The sequence below is a fragment of the Gopherus evgoodei genome, chromosome 1, assembly GCF_007399415.2.
Source record: "Gopherus evgoodei ecotype Sinaloan lineage chromosome 1, rGopEvg1_v1.p, whole genome shotgun sequence".
Classification (NCBI taxonomy): Eukaryota; Metazoa; Chordata; order Testudines; family Testudinidae; genus Gopherus; species Gopherus evgoodei.
In genome coordinates this window covers 337,085,647-337,100,650 of record NC_044322.1, presented here as the reverse complement: position 1 = coordinate 337,100,650, position 15,004 = coordinate 337,085,647, and the positions used below count along the sequence as shown (strand labels likewise).

General features: G+C 45.0%; 1 protein-coding gene across 5 annotated transcripts in view; it reads left to right on the top strand.

Annotated features, from left to right (window-relative positions):
- CPNE8 (copine 8) overlaps nt 1-15,004 on the top strand; it is a 253,547-nt gene that overhangs the window by 189,974 nt on the left and 48,569 nt on the right. For all 5 annotated transcript variants that reach the window (XM_030567773.1, XM_030566943.1, XM_030566068.1 and 2 more), the window contains exon 16: nt 8,008-8,135. In XM_030567773.1, the coding sequence (XP_030423633.1) occupies nt 8,008-8,135 (128 nt within the window). The remainder of the gene's footprint in view (nt 1-8,007; nt 8,136-15,004) is intronic.

Here is a 15,004-nt window from a genome sequence, read left to right as displayed (position 1 = left end):
TTCCTCTTAGGACACTTTCCTTGGACTTACCAAGGAGAAACAAGCATACAGCATTGTGATGGGTTCCCCCTGTGGTGCCACTTGGAACTGGGGTACCACTGAGCCCCCGACCCACCAGCCTGGGCTCCCTCTCACACTGTACTGCTGTGACAAGCTGCAGAGCCCTCCAGCCTGCACTTTCACCAACATACATACAGGTAGGGCCATACCCAGCTATGTGCAGGCTTTCTGAACTGCCCTTGCATAGGAAGGCTACAGCTAAGGCAACTCCCAGCTCCTCAGGCACGCACCCCCTCTGGAGTATAAACCTAAAATTCCTCTTCAAGTGATTGCTCATGTCAATTCCAAGTAGATGCGTGCATGCTGCATGCACAGTTGGAAGACTTTCCCCTAGTGGTACCCGTTGGGTTGGCTGTGGAGCCCCCTAAAATATCACCTTCATGGCGGTGTGTATATAGGTCCCTGCCAACCCGCTTCCTCTTCAGTTCCCTTTTGCCACCAGTGATGGTCATTGGAGTTTCTCTCTCTCTTGCCTCGGGCATGCAATTCCCTAGCATTTTCTTTCTTTGTTTTGTAAATAGTTTTATTAGAATAGTACTGTTAGTTTTAGTGGTTAGTTAGTAGTTAAGGGGCTTTGTTGGGAGCTGCTCCCCCACCACACTCTCCCCTTCAGGGGCTGGGGCATGCCTTGATCTCAAGGCCTTAAACCCTGTGCATCCTGTCAGAAGTCTATGCCCAGGGGAGATCCTCATGATTCCTGCTTAAAGTGCTTGGGGGAGGCCCATCAGACTGATAAGTGTAAGATCTGCAGGCGCTTCCGCCCAAAAACAGAAATGGAGAGAGACTTTAGACTTAAGCTTCTCCTTATGAAGTCAGCTCTTCGTCCCCAGCCAGCACAGCCCGTGTTGGCATCAAAACCCAGCACTTCAGTTTGGAGCACACTGTCCTTAGTAAGAAAGGCCATGGCACTGGCAAAGGACTCAGCACCCAGAGATTTGTAGTACTGCCACTCTCTAGCACCGACGATGAGTTTGGCAGCCTGTTGGCATGGGTCACACTTGCTGGTGCCACATAAGAAGCAAAGAAGAGCTAGGAGGAGGCATTCACCAACAGTCAGAACAGTGGAGCGCGATGGTGCCCGCGGAGTGTGTCCCATGCCAGGATACTCAGCTCCTGCACAGGCAAAACCGGCACCATTGACTCTAACCACACAGGCAGAACCGTCGAGTCTGGTCCAATTGGACTCCCTGGTGCAGGAGAGCCAAATGGGGATATTGGACCTGCCATCTATCCCTGGACAGATTTGAGACTGCAAGGAGCCTCATAGCGTTGATGGCCCAGCAGTCAGCAGCACTGGCACTGCACAAGGGGCCAGTTCTCTCCAAGGGCAAAACAGCCATGCATCTGCAACAGTCTCCCTCACCTGGGCACCACTCCCTGGCACCGTCCTGCATGGCGCCCCGTAGTCCTCAAGGTTGGACTTGACCTCGGAGCCGGAGTCATACATCTCCAGGCAGAGCTGGCACCATTCTCGTCATTCCCAGTGAGAGGAGGCCCAACAGGTCCCTACGATGCCCTGACATCCTCAATGGCAGGCTCCGACGCAGTGGCCTTTCTGGACCCCCTGGGTGGGCTCTCAAGCCCAGGGTCCAAGCTCCAGGTCTCTGTCCATAGCCTCGGACAGGTGGAGGCCCCCTATTTTCCTCAGTGGTGAGGGAACCTCCAAAAGGATAGGAGCTCGGCACTGAGGTGATGCCGGTACTGTGCCTGCCACCATGCAAGTGGCATCACTGAGGGAGGAACCCTGAGAATTGGAGGGTCAGGAGAAACCTATGCCCATGGGAGCTTCTTCATCTTCCTCCCAAGACAAGGCAGTAATGGCCTCATCTGCCTCTTTCTCAGCCATGGACAGTAGGGCCCATCAAGAACTGCTTAGAAGAGTAGCTCAAAACTTAGGTCTTCAGGCAGAGGAGGTGTCAGAAGACATAGATCGCATGCTAGATATTCTGACACCAAAAGGGCCATCAAGGGTTGCCTTGCCGTTGTTCAAGACCATTCATAACACCATGAAGACCCTGCAGCAAACTCTTGCCTCCATTCCTCCCATGGCAAAGTGGATGGAAAGGAAATACTTTGTACCCTCCAAAGGGTATAAATACCTTTTCACCCACTCTCAACCAGGTATGCTTATTGTGGATGCAGCCAGTGCCAAGGAGAGGCAGCAAGGTCCTAAGCCAAAATCCAAAGAGGCAAGGAAGTTGGACATCTTAGGCTATAAGGTCTATTCGACGGGGGACCTCCAGCTTCGAATTGCTAATCAGTAAATGGTGCTCAGCCGCTACAATTTTATTTCTTGTAACTCTGTCCAAGTTTAAGGAGCTCCTCCGAACAAACTCCTGATCTGACTTGGGAGCTGTTCTCGAGGAGGGTAAGACAATTACAAGGCTGCATTGGATGTGGCGCACTTGGCCACCCGCACAATGTCCACTGCCATTGTTATGCACCAAAGCTCTTGGCTGCAGGTCTCAGGCCTCCTACCAGAGATACAGCAGGTCATCCAAGACTTGCCCTTTGCTAGCTCGGGTCTGTTTGCAGAACAGACAGACTCTAGGCTTCATAGCCTAAAAGACTCTAGGGCAACTGTAAAATCCCTGGGCCTCCACACGCCAGCCCTGAAGAGGAAGCATTTTAAGCTTCAGCCCCCCACCTCGCTTCTGCCCTTCTCAGCAGAGACAAGACTATAACAGAAAATGGGGTAGAAGTAATAGGTGAAGGCCCCCACAGTCCTCCTCGAACCAGGCCCAGGGCTCGATGAGGTAGTCTCCAGCTTCCCAGGAAACCTTTTTTAAGGTTCGCTCAGGGGTGATGCACCAGTCCACAGATTCATGAAGAAGTTGAAGTTCCACTTGGTCTCCCTGGCTTCCATCATTCCCCCTCTGGATCCGAGGGACTGGTACGCCACCCTCGGCACGTATTTTCACGTCTCCATACTTCCATCCCACAGAAGATTTCTTCAATTCTTTGTAAATCAGCTCAACCCAGAAACAGTATATGCTGGAATACCCTTCTCCAAACCTCAACCAACACTGTCATTAATCACAGATGTGTCAGCGATGGGATGGGGAGCGCACTTAAGCAATCTCAGGACTCAGGTTCTTTGGTCCTAGGCAGAACTTTCACTGCATATCAACATAAAGGAGCTGCGCATAGTGTGCCTTGCTTGCCAAACTTTTCAAACCCATCTTCAGGGCAGATGTGTATCGATATTGACAGACAGCACCACAGCGATATTCTATATAAGCAGACAGGGTGGTGCTCCTCCTCAGGAAGCCCTCAAGTCGTGGGAGTTTTGCATCGCCCACTTGATACAATTGGAGGCCTCGTATCTTCTGGGTTCACAGAACGAACTGGCTGACCGCCTCAGCAGGTCCTTTCATGGCCACAAGTGGTCTCTTCACTGGATGTCACCATCAGCATTTTCCAAAGGTGGGGCTCTCCACAGATAGACCTGTTCATGACACGGCACAATAGGAAGCATCAGCAGTTTCATTCCTTCCTGAATCTCAGCCAGGGCTTGCTCGCGGGCACCTGTTGTATGCATTCCCATCATTCCCACTCATCCACAAAGTCCTCCTCAAGGTCTAACAAGACAGCTTCTTTGATAGGTTCAGCAAAATCTGAGGTTCCACTTGATGACATCCAGTTTTATACCTCCTTTTCAGGGATTATTGGAGGTTGGCAGCTTTTTTATTTCTACTGGAAATTATCAACCAGCTTTCTGATTTCTAGTGCCCAGTTTTCCTGCTACTTCCATTGATATCCAGTAGATAGTTTTGATATATAAATTTCTGTGGTTCTTTTCTTTGTGAGAGGTTTTTTACATTTTATTCATGTCAGAGATTGTGTTTTTTTGTATTGAGCATCCTATTAATTAGAATTCTCCCTTTTAAGAATTTTTTAATATTTTAAGACTATACACAGGTTAGATGTTTATGCTTCCTTATGCCATACCATTCATAAAATTTCTACAATGCAACAATAATGTAGAAAGAAAACAGTCCTTTATAGTTCCACAGAATTTGGTGAACATGGTCATATGTTCTTTGATTATACTGTGACGGATTGGATCACAGAACCCCCTTTGGGAGCTGCCACCCGATGTGCCAAGACTACTTCTACCCCTGCCTTCCCTGCTGGTTCGGGGCTCCAGCACCCTGTCCCGTCTGCTTCAACAAAGATCTCAATTACTTGCCCCAAAGCTGCAGGTTTACCTGAAAGCAGCTAACAGAAGTGTTCTTGTCTCTAACACTCAGATGCCCAACCCCCCGACGGGGTCTAAACACAAATCCGTTTGACCCCATATAAAGCTTATGCAGGGTAAATTCTTAAATTGTTCGCCCTTTATAACACTGATAGATATGCACAGCTGTTTGCTCCCCCAGGTATTAATACATACTCTTAGTAAATTAATAAGTAAAAAGTGGTTTTATTAAATACAAATAGTAGGATTTACGTGGTTTCAAGAGTAACAGACAGAACAAAGTAAGTCACCAAGCAAAATAAAATAAAATGTGCAAATCTATGTCTAATCAAACTGAATTCAGATAAGATCCTCACCAGTTCCAGAATGCTGCCTTTTACAGACTAATCTCCTTTTAGCCTTGGTCCAGTGATCACTCTCACCCGTTGCACACTGTCCTTTGTTCCAGTTTCTTTCAAGTATCCTAGGGGGTGGAGAACCTCTCACTAGTCAGCTGAAGACAAAATGGAGGGGTCCCACAGGCTTAAATAAACTTTTTTTTTGTGGGTGGAGACTCCCCTCCCCCTCCTATGCAAAGTCCAGCTCCAAGATGGAGTTTAGGAATCACCTGGGCAAGTCACATGTCCATGCATGACTCACAGTTTCTTACCAGGTAGCAGCCATGGGTCACATGTAGACTTCTTATGTGGATTGAAGCATTCCAAGATTCATTGTTCTTTAAGTTTCTCTTGATTAGCTACTTAATTTCAACATTTCTTTCTCTAGGAACTGGCCAAATGCTCTACCAAGGTTATTTAGAAATCAAACCAGTACACAGCCACTATTCATAACTTTGAATACAAAAATGATACATGCATACAAATAGATTCAGTAGATCATAACCTTTAAGATATGCTACATATGCCATGTAACACAAAACACATTCTAAGCATATTTCCATAAAGCCTTAGGGGAGGTACCATCACATTTCATTTCACATTCTTCAAAACTTACAATAAAATAAGAAATATTGAAGGACCTAGACAAAGTATCCACATATAGAAAGATGGTATAGCTGATTGATAAGGCAGACACAGTACAGTTTTTAATTTGGAGTGAAAATACACGTTGGACTTCTGTGGGGTATAAGGAAGTTTGGCCCATGTAACCTTCAGTTTCTTTGGTTCAGACAGCAAGTTATTTCTACCTTGCATAAATTCTATAGTTTTCCTACTTCTTTGTGACTCGATTAACTCTCAGAACATTATGGGTTTGTCTGCATAGGAAAACATCCTCTTTTTCTATATATTCTGTGTCCTTGTTTAATCTTCTGGGTGGACTTTCTTTAGCTATGCAAAGGCTCCATCCATATATAAATGTATAAAATGGTCTCCATATTAATCCATTGCACAAAAGTAATTAAAACATATTGTTTAAATGTTTCAGATGAGTTCCTTGGAAAATTCCAATTCAAACTTATTTATCTCAGTTCTGCAGTCAAGATGAAGTGTGGATTGCTGGTTTCCTATTATTTCTGGTTAGATTGAGATAGACATTACTTAGGAGTAAACAAAGGTACATACTGTAACATTGGTTGTGTCTTTGATAGGGGAATAGATTGGTAGATTTTCTGATTTAAGGCCAGAAGGAATTATAGTTATTATTCTTAACACACTCAAGGGCATATTCGAAATCTGTACATCTCACAGGAGGCAGTGTTCCCTCTAGTTTGATCTAATACCAAAGCACCCCTCCCATTGTATTGCATGAGAAAAACTTCAAGAAGAGATCTTTGCGCTGTTGAGTATAGGTACTGTAGAAGGTGATGCCAGAGCTTCACTGAAGGAAAAGGGGTTTTCTGGTATTCCCTTATTCCCAAATAGAATGGTGTCCTGTGCACTCTGAAAATTAAACAAATACTTTGGGGAGATAAAGTTCAATATGATTGCTCTGGGAAGTATTATCACTGCTCTAAACCAGGAGGTCTAGTTTGGGACCTTAGATCTTCAAGATGCTTATGTCTACATTTCAATAAGAGAAGACACAGGATATATTTCAGTGTACTTTCAGTCACTACCAGTATAAGATGCACTGCCCTTTGAGTATTCAGTGAGCCCAAGAGTATTCACCAAGTGCTTGGTGGTGGTAGTTTAACATCATGATTGAGGCCTGCAGGTGTTATCTGTATCTGGACAATTGGCTCATAAAATCAAATCATTTCAGAATCTAAGGTTTTTTTCTAACTACTAGCCCTGAGATTCGGTATAGAATCTTAAACTGGGATTTGACATATTTACATATTATGAAACAAATAAATAGGTCCCTCCAAATTGGCAGCCTGTTGTGCATAGGCGTTCAGTGCGATAGGTGTTGTGAAGATGTAGTAAAAAAAAACAACCTGCCCCAAAAAGTTTAGTCTCAAGTACAAGAATTCCAAGCAGTCCTGTGTCTCCCAACATAGTGAGCTCACAGGTCCCATTTGTCCCCCTTATACACTAGGTCCAATTGTGCTAAGGATCAGTTTGCCCAGTACAGAGCAAAATACTGAAGCCAATAAAAACTACAGCTTACCTTACATTTATATACTATTGTCAGGGTTCCCCACACACACCACTCTGAACTCTGGGGTACAGATGTGGGGACCTGAATGGAGACCGTTATATTCTTAGAATATATTCTTAGAATATAATCTTATATTCTACTAGTTTAGGTTAAAACATCCCCAAGGCACAAATTCCTTTCCTTTGTCCTTGGATGGTATTGTGCTGCCACAATCAAGTGGTTTACACAAAAATTCAGGGAAGGATCACTTGGAATCCCTGTCTCCACCAAAAAAAAATATCCCCCCAAACCCTTTCACTCCCTTTCCTGGGGAGGCTTGAGAATAATATACCAACCAGTTGCCTTAGCAATATGACCAGACCCTTTGTCTTCAGGACACTGAAATCAATCAAGTTCTTAAAAGAAGAACTTTATTGCTAAAGAAAAAAGTAAAAGAATCACACTGGCAAAATCAGAATAGAAGGTAACTTTATAGGGTAATACAAACATTTTTAAACACAGAGGATTCCCCTCTGGGCTCAGCATCACAATTACAAAAACAGGAATGAAACTACCTCTGTAGCATAGGAAAATTCACAAGACAAAACAAAAGATAACCTAAGGCATTTCCTTACCCTACTCACAGTTTCTGTGGTTTTAGATGGATTATTCCAGGCATATTTTCAGGAGATATTGTACCTGCTTGGCTTCTCCCTCCATCCAGAGAGGGAACAGCACACAGAACCAAAACAAATCTTTCTCCCCAGATTTGAAAGAATCTTCTTTTCTCATTGGTCCTTCTGGTCAGGTGCCATCTAGGTTATTTGATCTGCTTAACCCTTTACAGGTATGGCAATCCAGTATGGTTGCCAAGCATACATAAAGGTTGCTACCCTTCCCCCTATATTTATGACAACTGTATTTACATTGGGATCTGGTCACAATATTATTTTTAAATTAGAAATTATTGAGTAGTAATATATTCCAAAATATGATCCTATAAAAGGTATAACCTCACGCACCTTGTCTCTCTAATATCCTGGGACCAACACAGCTGCAACAACACTTCATACAGTATTAGTCTTTTGTTTCATGCTTCAAAGGAACACAAGATCTTCAGTTAAATACCATATTAGAACTTTCTCTGTATATTGTGATAATGATTATTTTGATTGTTAATATTTCAGTTATTAATCAATCTTATCCAATTTTCTTCAACTGTTTAGAATGGAAACCCTCAAAATCCCTATTGCAATGGAATTGATGGTGTAATGGAGGCATATTATAGAAGTTTAAAATCTGTACAGCTTTATGGACCAACAAACTTTGCTCCAGTAATTAATCATGTAGCAAGGTAAGTATTCCAACATTTGCTTTGGAGAAACCAAATACATTGACATCATATTATCAATATAACTATTCCATTGAAAAGACAAACAGTAGTTGGACATTAATGTTGAAAAATCAAGCATTCAGCTGTCAGGAAATAGAGTTAACGCTGAAAGTTAAATCTTAATTTTCTGCCTTCATGTGCAATCATTGGCATGTGGTCTTTCCATATATAATTATATATTGCTTCACAAATAATTAAATTATTCAAATAGTCATTTCTTTTTTAATATTCTGTACAGTAAACATAGGGATCCTCGATCACCTTTCAGTTAAACTTATTTCACTGAAGAGGGAATTTGGCCTCACCTTTTCACTAGGAGGGTGGTGAAGCACTGGAATGGGTTGTCTAGGGAGGTGCTGGAATCTCCTTCCTTAGAAGTTTTTAAGGTCAGGCTTGAGAAAGCCCTGGCTGGGATGATTTAGTTGGGGATTGGTCCTGCTTTGAGCAGAGGGTTGGACTAGATGACCTCCTGAGGTCCCTTCCAACCCTAATATTCTATGATTCTACAATGCATACTGTACTATTGTGTAATAAAGACAGGTCCTAGACTCTCTCTCCCAGCCCATTTGTTCTGCTCCAGAAGCACAGAGGACCTGGAAAGCTGCCTTAGTTTGGCCCTTGAGGAGTCTCTGGCTGCTCTAGAGGCCAGCTTAGTGGGGTGCAGTTGAGAAGGGGTGTGACTGGAGTGTGTTGCGCTTTGGTAATACCTGGCCAGTGTAAGGGCTCTTTGGTGGCCATTACAAGCCAGCGTAATTTGGAACTGATCTCAGGCTGATTCAGATTTATACTGAGGGCATGGTGTATGCAAAGGTGGCTTAAACCTATCTTTGCTCTTCTCCTGTCCTCCTTGGTAGCAAGTAGATAATCTTGTGCAGCTGAGGATCTGGCATCTGATATGATAAAATGACATTTTAGGAGATTAAGTATTTTAATTTTATTAATTTTTTATTTTTCATTTGTCTCATTTTGCTGTTTCAGCACCTTCACCTATTTTGAGGAAAAACAAAGTATGTTACAATTAGTTGTCTGAAAAATGGAAAAACATTTCACACAAAAATTTCAAATTTTTATTGTTTGTTTTACAAGGTCCTAAGTGGAAGAATTTAAGTTTTTACCAAACATTTTTTTTATTTTGAATTTTAAAATGTTCATGTCCTCTCTTCCTCCCCCCCCCTTTTTCTTTTTTTCCTTTTTGCCACAGAATACAATAATATAAATAACATTCAGGGGTTGGGTGGGGTGGTTAGCTGAACTTTGCTAATTTTCCTTTTGCTTCTCTAACTTTTTTCTGAAGTTGGGTAGATTTGAGAAGTTAGAGAGGGCAAAAGGAAAAATTAAATTAAAAAGAGACAAATGGAAAAAAAAATGGAAAAAATCTAGAGAAGCGCACACTATCTCATTCGGTGGCAGAAGGGAAAAAAGGCACAGAAAGAGGAAAAAACAAAATGTTGAAAATTTAATATTTTGAAAATTTCTTATTCAGTGAAAATCCAGAAAAATCTTAAAGAAAAGTTGTTGAATATATTGATTCCATTTTTTTTCTAAAAGAGAAGTGAGAAGGTGCTTGGAATCTTTCTGAACTATTGTCTCTTATCTGTATGTTAGGAACAATTTTTTCCGTTATGAAGGGATATATTTTATAACTTCCAACTTCACCAAACTAAGTTATGTAGTAGAGAAAAGTTGGTCCCTTTCCTCCAAAACATAAGATAGATATGAGAAATATACCAGTTAAAAGTTCTGAGTTGATACATGCTTTAATCCCTAGTGTGGCTGATTGGCACCTCATTCAAATGGACTCTCAGATCTGTTTGTCTTTTTGCTGATTGAGGAAGGGATGTTGTAGTGTCGTAACATTGTCATCAGAAGTACTCTGGCATTTCTGAAGAGATTTTCTGTGGGAAAAAAACAAACGAAAAGTAAGGATGATGACCAAAAAGCAAGTAATTAGTGCAGGAAAGGTTTGTGCTTCCTGTAGCTAAGGAAGGTCTCTGTTGCAGAGCTGTAACAAAGCATTTTAACACCTGTGGTGATCAATCATATTTGTGCCCCCTAGAGGTGCCACGTGGGGGGCATGCAGGATCACATCCTCCCCCTCTCGCCCCCCAAATTCTGCCTCCCATTTAGCACAGCCGTTTTCAAACTTTGGGGCACACCTTCCATGCAAGATGCACTCCACAGTTTGAAAACCGTTGCCTTCTGCCAGGGGCAGCAGATCCGGAAGCTGGTGGGAGCCACCTAGTCTGCTCAGGCCCCTGGCTCTTTGTGCTGTGGAAGCTGAAGTGCTGGCTGGCTGCCCGGCAGCCCTCCCTTCCCTGTTTCCCAAGTCAGGCCACCTCTGCGCATCCAGGCGCTTTCCAGGCAGAGTGGTGGCACTGCGCCAAGCTCCTGAAACCTTCTTGTCTCTGTCCCAAAGGAGCTTGGTGCCAGCCAGCAACACCCCCTGCAACTAGCCCCTGTCCATGAAGCCTGGCTGCCATAAGATGCTCCCCAAGTTGCTCCCTGGAGTACTCATTCCCCTTGCCTCACAGCAGCCCAGTCACACCCCACTCGCTGCCCAGGGGCCTGCCATTGCAGCCAGGTCACTCTCACCACACTCCCTACACACAGTGGAACTGCCCCTTGCTTCCCTTGGGTGCTGGGCTCGCAGTCACACAGCCTGAGCTCAGCTATGTGAGTCTGGTGCCCAGCCCAGGAAATAGGGGCAAGCAGCTGCTGGCAGGTGAATTTGCTCCTGCCATCTCCAGAAACCATGAGAACAGAGCAACCCCTAGGGTTACTGTATTTCAGACTTCCAAATAAAGCATGCTAACAGGGGGAGGGGATCCTGGAGGGTTTCTGTGTGCCGGGAGGGATATTTGGGGGATATTTGGAGGGCACTGGAAGGAATAACTGTGACAGGGGCTGATGCTGCTGAGCCCAATCCTGTGCTGCCCCATTTTTGCGCCCATGCTGGCTCTGTGCCTTACGCACTGCCCCTCTTGCCCCTCCCTAGTTGCCCTGTTTGTTGGAAAGGACACCATACGACACAGCAGTGCCTGGAACTTCCCCTCACCATTCCCTCGGAGGTTAAGGGATTGAGATGGGAACTCTAGACAGCCCAGAAGACCAGCTGGCAGAGAAGATAAGCAGAGGACACTCAGCGGTAGCCACATATTTCTGATCCCTCTTCCTGGTCCTATCCAAGATCCTCAGTAGGACTATTTCTGTAAATGTTCATTCTCTTTTTCACCATGATATCACTCAGATTAACCTTGAAGTTCATGGTAGAATAGAGAGGAGAAGGTGTTTTTTGCCTGCACCCAGAATCTCAAGTTCAGAATGACTCTGGAGGACAAATCATGCAGTTTTGGGATCAGGATCAGCCATACAAAAGACAGTAATATACAACGTATAGATAATCTACTTCCAATCAGTAATATTAGGAGTTCATCCAAAAGCTTTAGCACCAGTAATCTTACAGGATGAGTATCTTCATATCACAGTAGACTTTATCCTTCACCAGTATTTATGTTGTTCTTCAAGTGCTTGCACATGTCCATTCCAGTGTAGGTGTGTGTATGTGCTGCGTGTACCACTGCCAGAAAGTTTTTCCCTCAGTTGTATCCATCAGATTGTCTCTGGTGCCCCCTGGAGCCATGCCCTCATGGTGCCGTATATAGAGATCTGCCAACCTGCCACCCTTTCAGTTCCTTCTCTCCACCTGTCATGGTTGCTGGAGCTGCTTCTCGTTCTTCCTCTTGCAAGTACTCTCCCTGATAGACTTTGTTTTTCCTGCATATAGTTGAAAAATTAGTAGTTTTAGTTATTAGTAGTAAAGTAGGACCCCTCTTAATGGGATTCTCCCCATCTCTGGCACAAGGGCGTGCCTCGGTCTAAGGGCTTCATGCCATGTGAGGCCTGCCACAAGCCTATGCCCATTAGCAACCCCCACTCAGCTTGCCTCAAGTGCCTTGGGGAATCTCATCTGTGTGACCACTGCAGGGTTTGTAAAGGGTTCAAACCCTGTAGCCAAAAGCCAAAAAGAAAGAGACCAAAGGGTGCCATTGGACTCTCTTCTGAGAGAGAGCCATAGGAGCACAGGACTGGCACTGATGTTGTTGCAAAAAAAAAAGCAAACATGATTCTGGGATGCATTAACAGCAAGACATGAGAAGTGAGCAAGTGAGCAGGACACGAGAAGTCATTCTTCTGCTCTACTCTGCGCTGGTTAGGCCTCAACTGGAGTATTGTGTCCAGTTCTGGGCACCGCATTTCAAGAAAGATGTAGAGAAATTGGAGAGGGTCCAGAGAAGAGCAACAAGAATGATTAAAGGTCTTGAGAACATGACCTATGAAGGAAGGCTGAAAGAATTGGGTTTGTTTAGTTTGGAAAAGAGAAGACTGAGAGGGGACATGATAGCAGTTTTCAGGTATCTAAAAGAGTGTTATCAGGAGGAGGGAGAAAACTTGTTCGCCTTAGCCTCTAAGGATAGAACAAGCAGCAATGGGCTTAAACTGCAGCAAGGGAGATTTAGGTTGGACATTAGGAAAAAGTTCCTAACTGTCAGGGTGGTTAAACACTGGAATAAATTGCCTAGGGAGGTTGTGGAATGTCCATCTCTGGAGATATTTAAGAGTAGGTTAGATAAATGTCTATCAGGGATAGTCTAGACAGTATTTGGTCCTGCCATGAGGGCAGGGGACTGGACTCGATGATGTCTCGAGGTCCCTTCCAGTCCTACAGTCTATGAATCTATACAAGAGGCGTTCCAGGCAGCGCAGGACCTGATTTCCCTAGTGTACCACCATCTGATACCAGACGTGAACCAGCGCTGGAGGAAAGAACAGCTAAGGCACTGAGACCCCAGGCACCTTCGAAGGGGAAACCGGCAATTGATGCTGCAGCACCAGTCGCCCCCTTTTTGGCACCACTCGCTGGTACCGTCTGGCACCGCTCCCCCATGGTCATCAGGGAGTGAATCCTCACCCTCAGATTCAGAGCCGGAATCCTGCAGCTCCCACAGGAGCCGGCACCAGTCTGACCAAAAGTACCCGATGGTGGATATGGCCCACGGGGGTTCTACCAATGGCCTGGCTGGCACAGACACTGATGCTTGTGCAATGGCTATTTTGGACTCCTTTGGCTTTTCATAAGACCCAAGAATCTCAGTCAAGGAGGTCATATTCTGTTGCATCGGAGAGTAGAGGCCCACCACCTGTTCCTGTGGTACAGGAATAGGGCCCAGGTACTGAGCCCGGTACCATATCTCAGGAGCCAGCACCACAGGGTCTGCTAAGTACTGATGGACAGGAGCAAAGCCTGGTACCGCTTCTAGCATCCTCTTCCTACTCCTTGGATACGGTGGTAGTGGGAACTTCCATTGCACTCACACAGGAGGACCACAGGGTGCACCAAGATCTACTAAGGAGGTTAACCCAAAACCTGGGAATCCAGGTGGAGGAGATTGCAGAGACCTCCCATGCCCTAGTGGACATCTTGACTCCTTCGGTCCCCTCACGGGTAGCTTTGCCTCTAGATAGTGCCATCCTAGAGCCTGTTAAGGCACTGTGTCAAACTCCAGCCTCCTTTCAACCCATGGCAAAAAGGGTGGTGAGGAAATATTTTGTACCTCGAAAGGGCTTTAACTAACTATATACCGATCTTCCTCCAGGGTTGTTAGTGGAAGAAACAGGGGCACCAGGGACCTAACCCCAAGGCAAAGGACAATAAGAAGCTGAACTTCTTTGGCAGAAAGTTCTACCCCAAAGAGGCTCCAACTTCATATTGCCAACCAGCAGGTGCTCCTTAGCCATTATGACTTTACTCCTGGGGTGCAATGACAAAATTTAAGGAGTTGCTGCTACAGGAATTCAGGGCCAAGTTCTCAGTTCTAGTCAAGGAAGGCAAGAGCGGTGGTGCAAGCAGCACTGGATATGGCAAACTCACTTACTTGGATTGTGGCTTCAGCTATGGCTATGAGAAGAAGCTCGCAGCTGTAAGCCTCGAGTCTCCCACATGAAGTACAGCAAACTATCCAGGGCCTCCCATTTGAGGGCATGTCATTCTTTTTGGCGCAGACAGACTCCAAGCTCCACAGCTTGAAGAACTCCAGGGCCAGTTTCTGGGAAGTCTCTGGGACTGCACAGACCAGCTCTATTGAGAAAGTATTTTAAGCCCCAACTTCTGCCTCATTTCTATCAGCCTCAGTCGAGGCAGAATTATAATAGGAGGCATGACAGGAGCTACAAGAGGAGGCCTCCTTCCGAACGGAGCTGGGCCTACCAGACAATCATCTGTTCTAAACAGGCCTTTTGAGGGTGCGTCCAAGGATGCCGTACCAGGACAGTGTCTGGATCCAACTGCCCCGATTTATGTGGACCACCTATCCCATTTCTATTGGGCAGGGGCCCATATCACTCAGATCGCTGGGTGATACACATGATAGGACTGGGATACACTCTGGAGTTCAGTTCTTCCCACCCTTCTGACCCTCCCTTCACGTCCCTCTTCAGGGAGCCTTCTCATGAGAAACTTCTGATTCAAGAAGTGCAAATGCTCCTGCAAGTGGGAGCTGTAGAGGAGGTTCCTCCAGAGCAAAAGGGCAAAGGGAATTACTCCCGATATTTCCTAATCCCGAAGGCCAACAGCGGTCTCAGACTCATACTGGACCTACAAAACCTCAACAAATTCATGAAGAAGCTAAAGTTCCACAGGGTCTCCTTGACCTCCATTATCCCCAGTCTGGATCCGGGAGACTGGTATGCTGCCTTCAACTTAAAAGATGCCTATTTTCATATTTCAATTTTCCAAGGCCATAGAAGATTCTTTCATTTCATTGTGGGTCAAG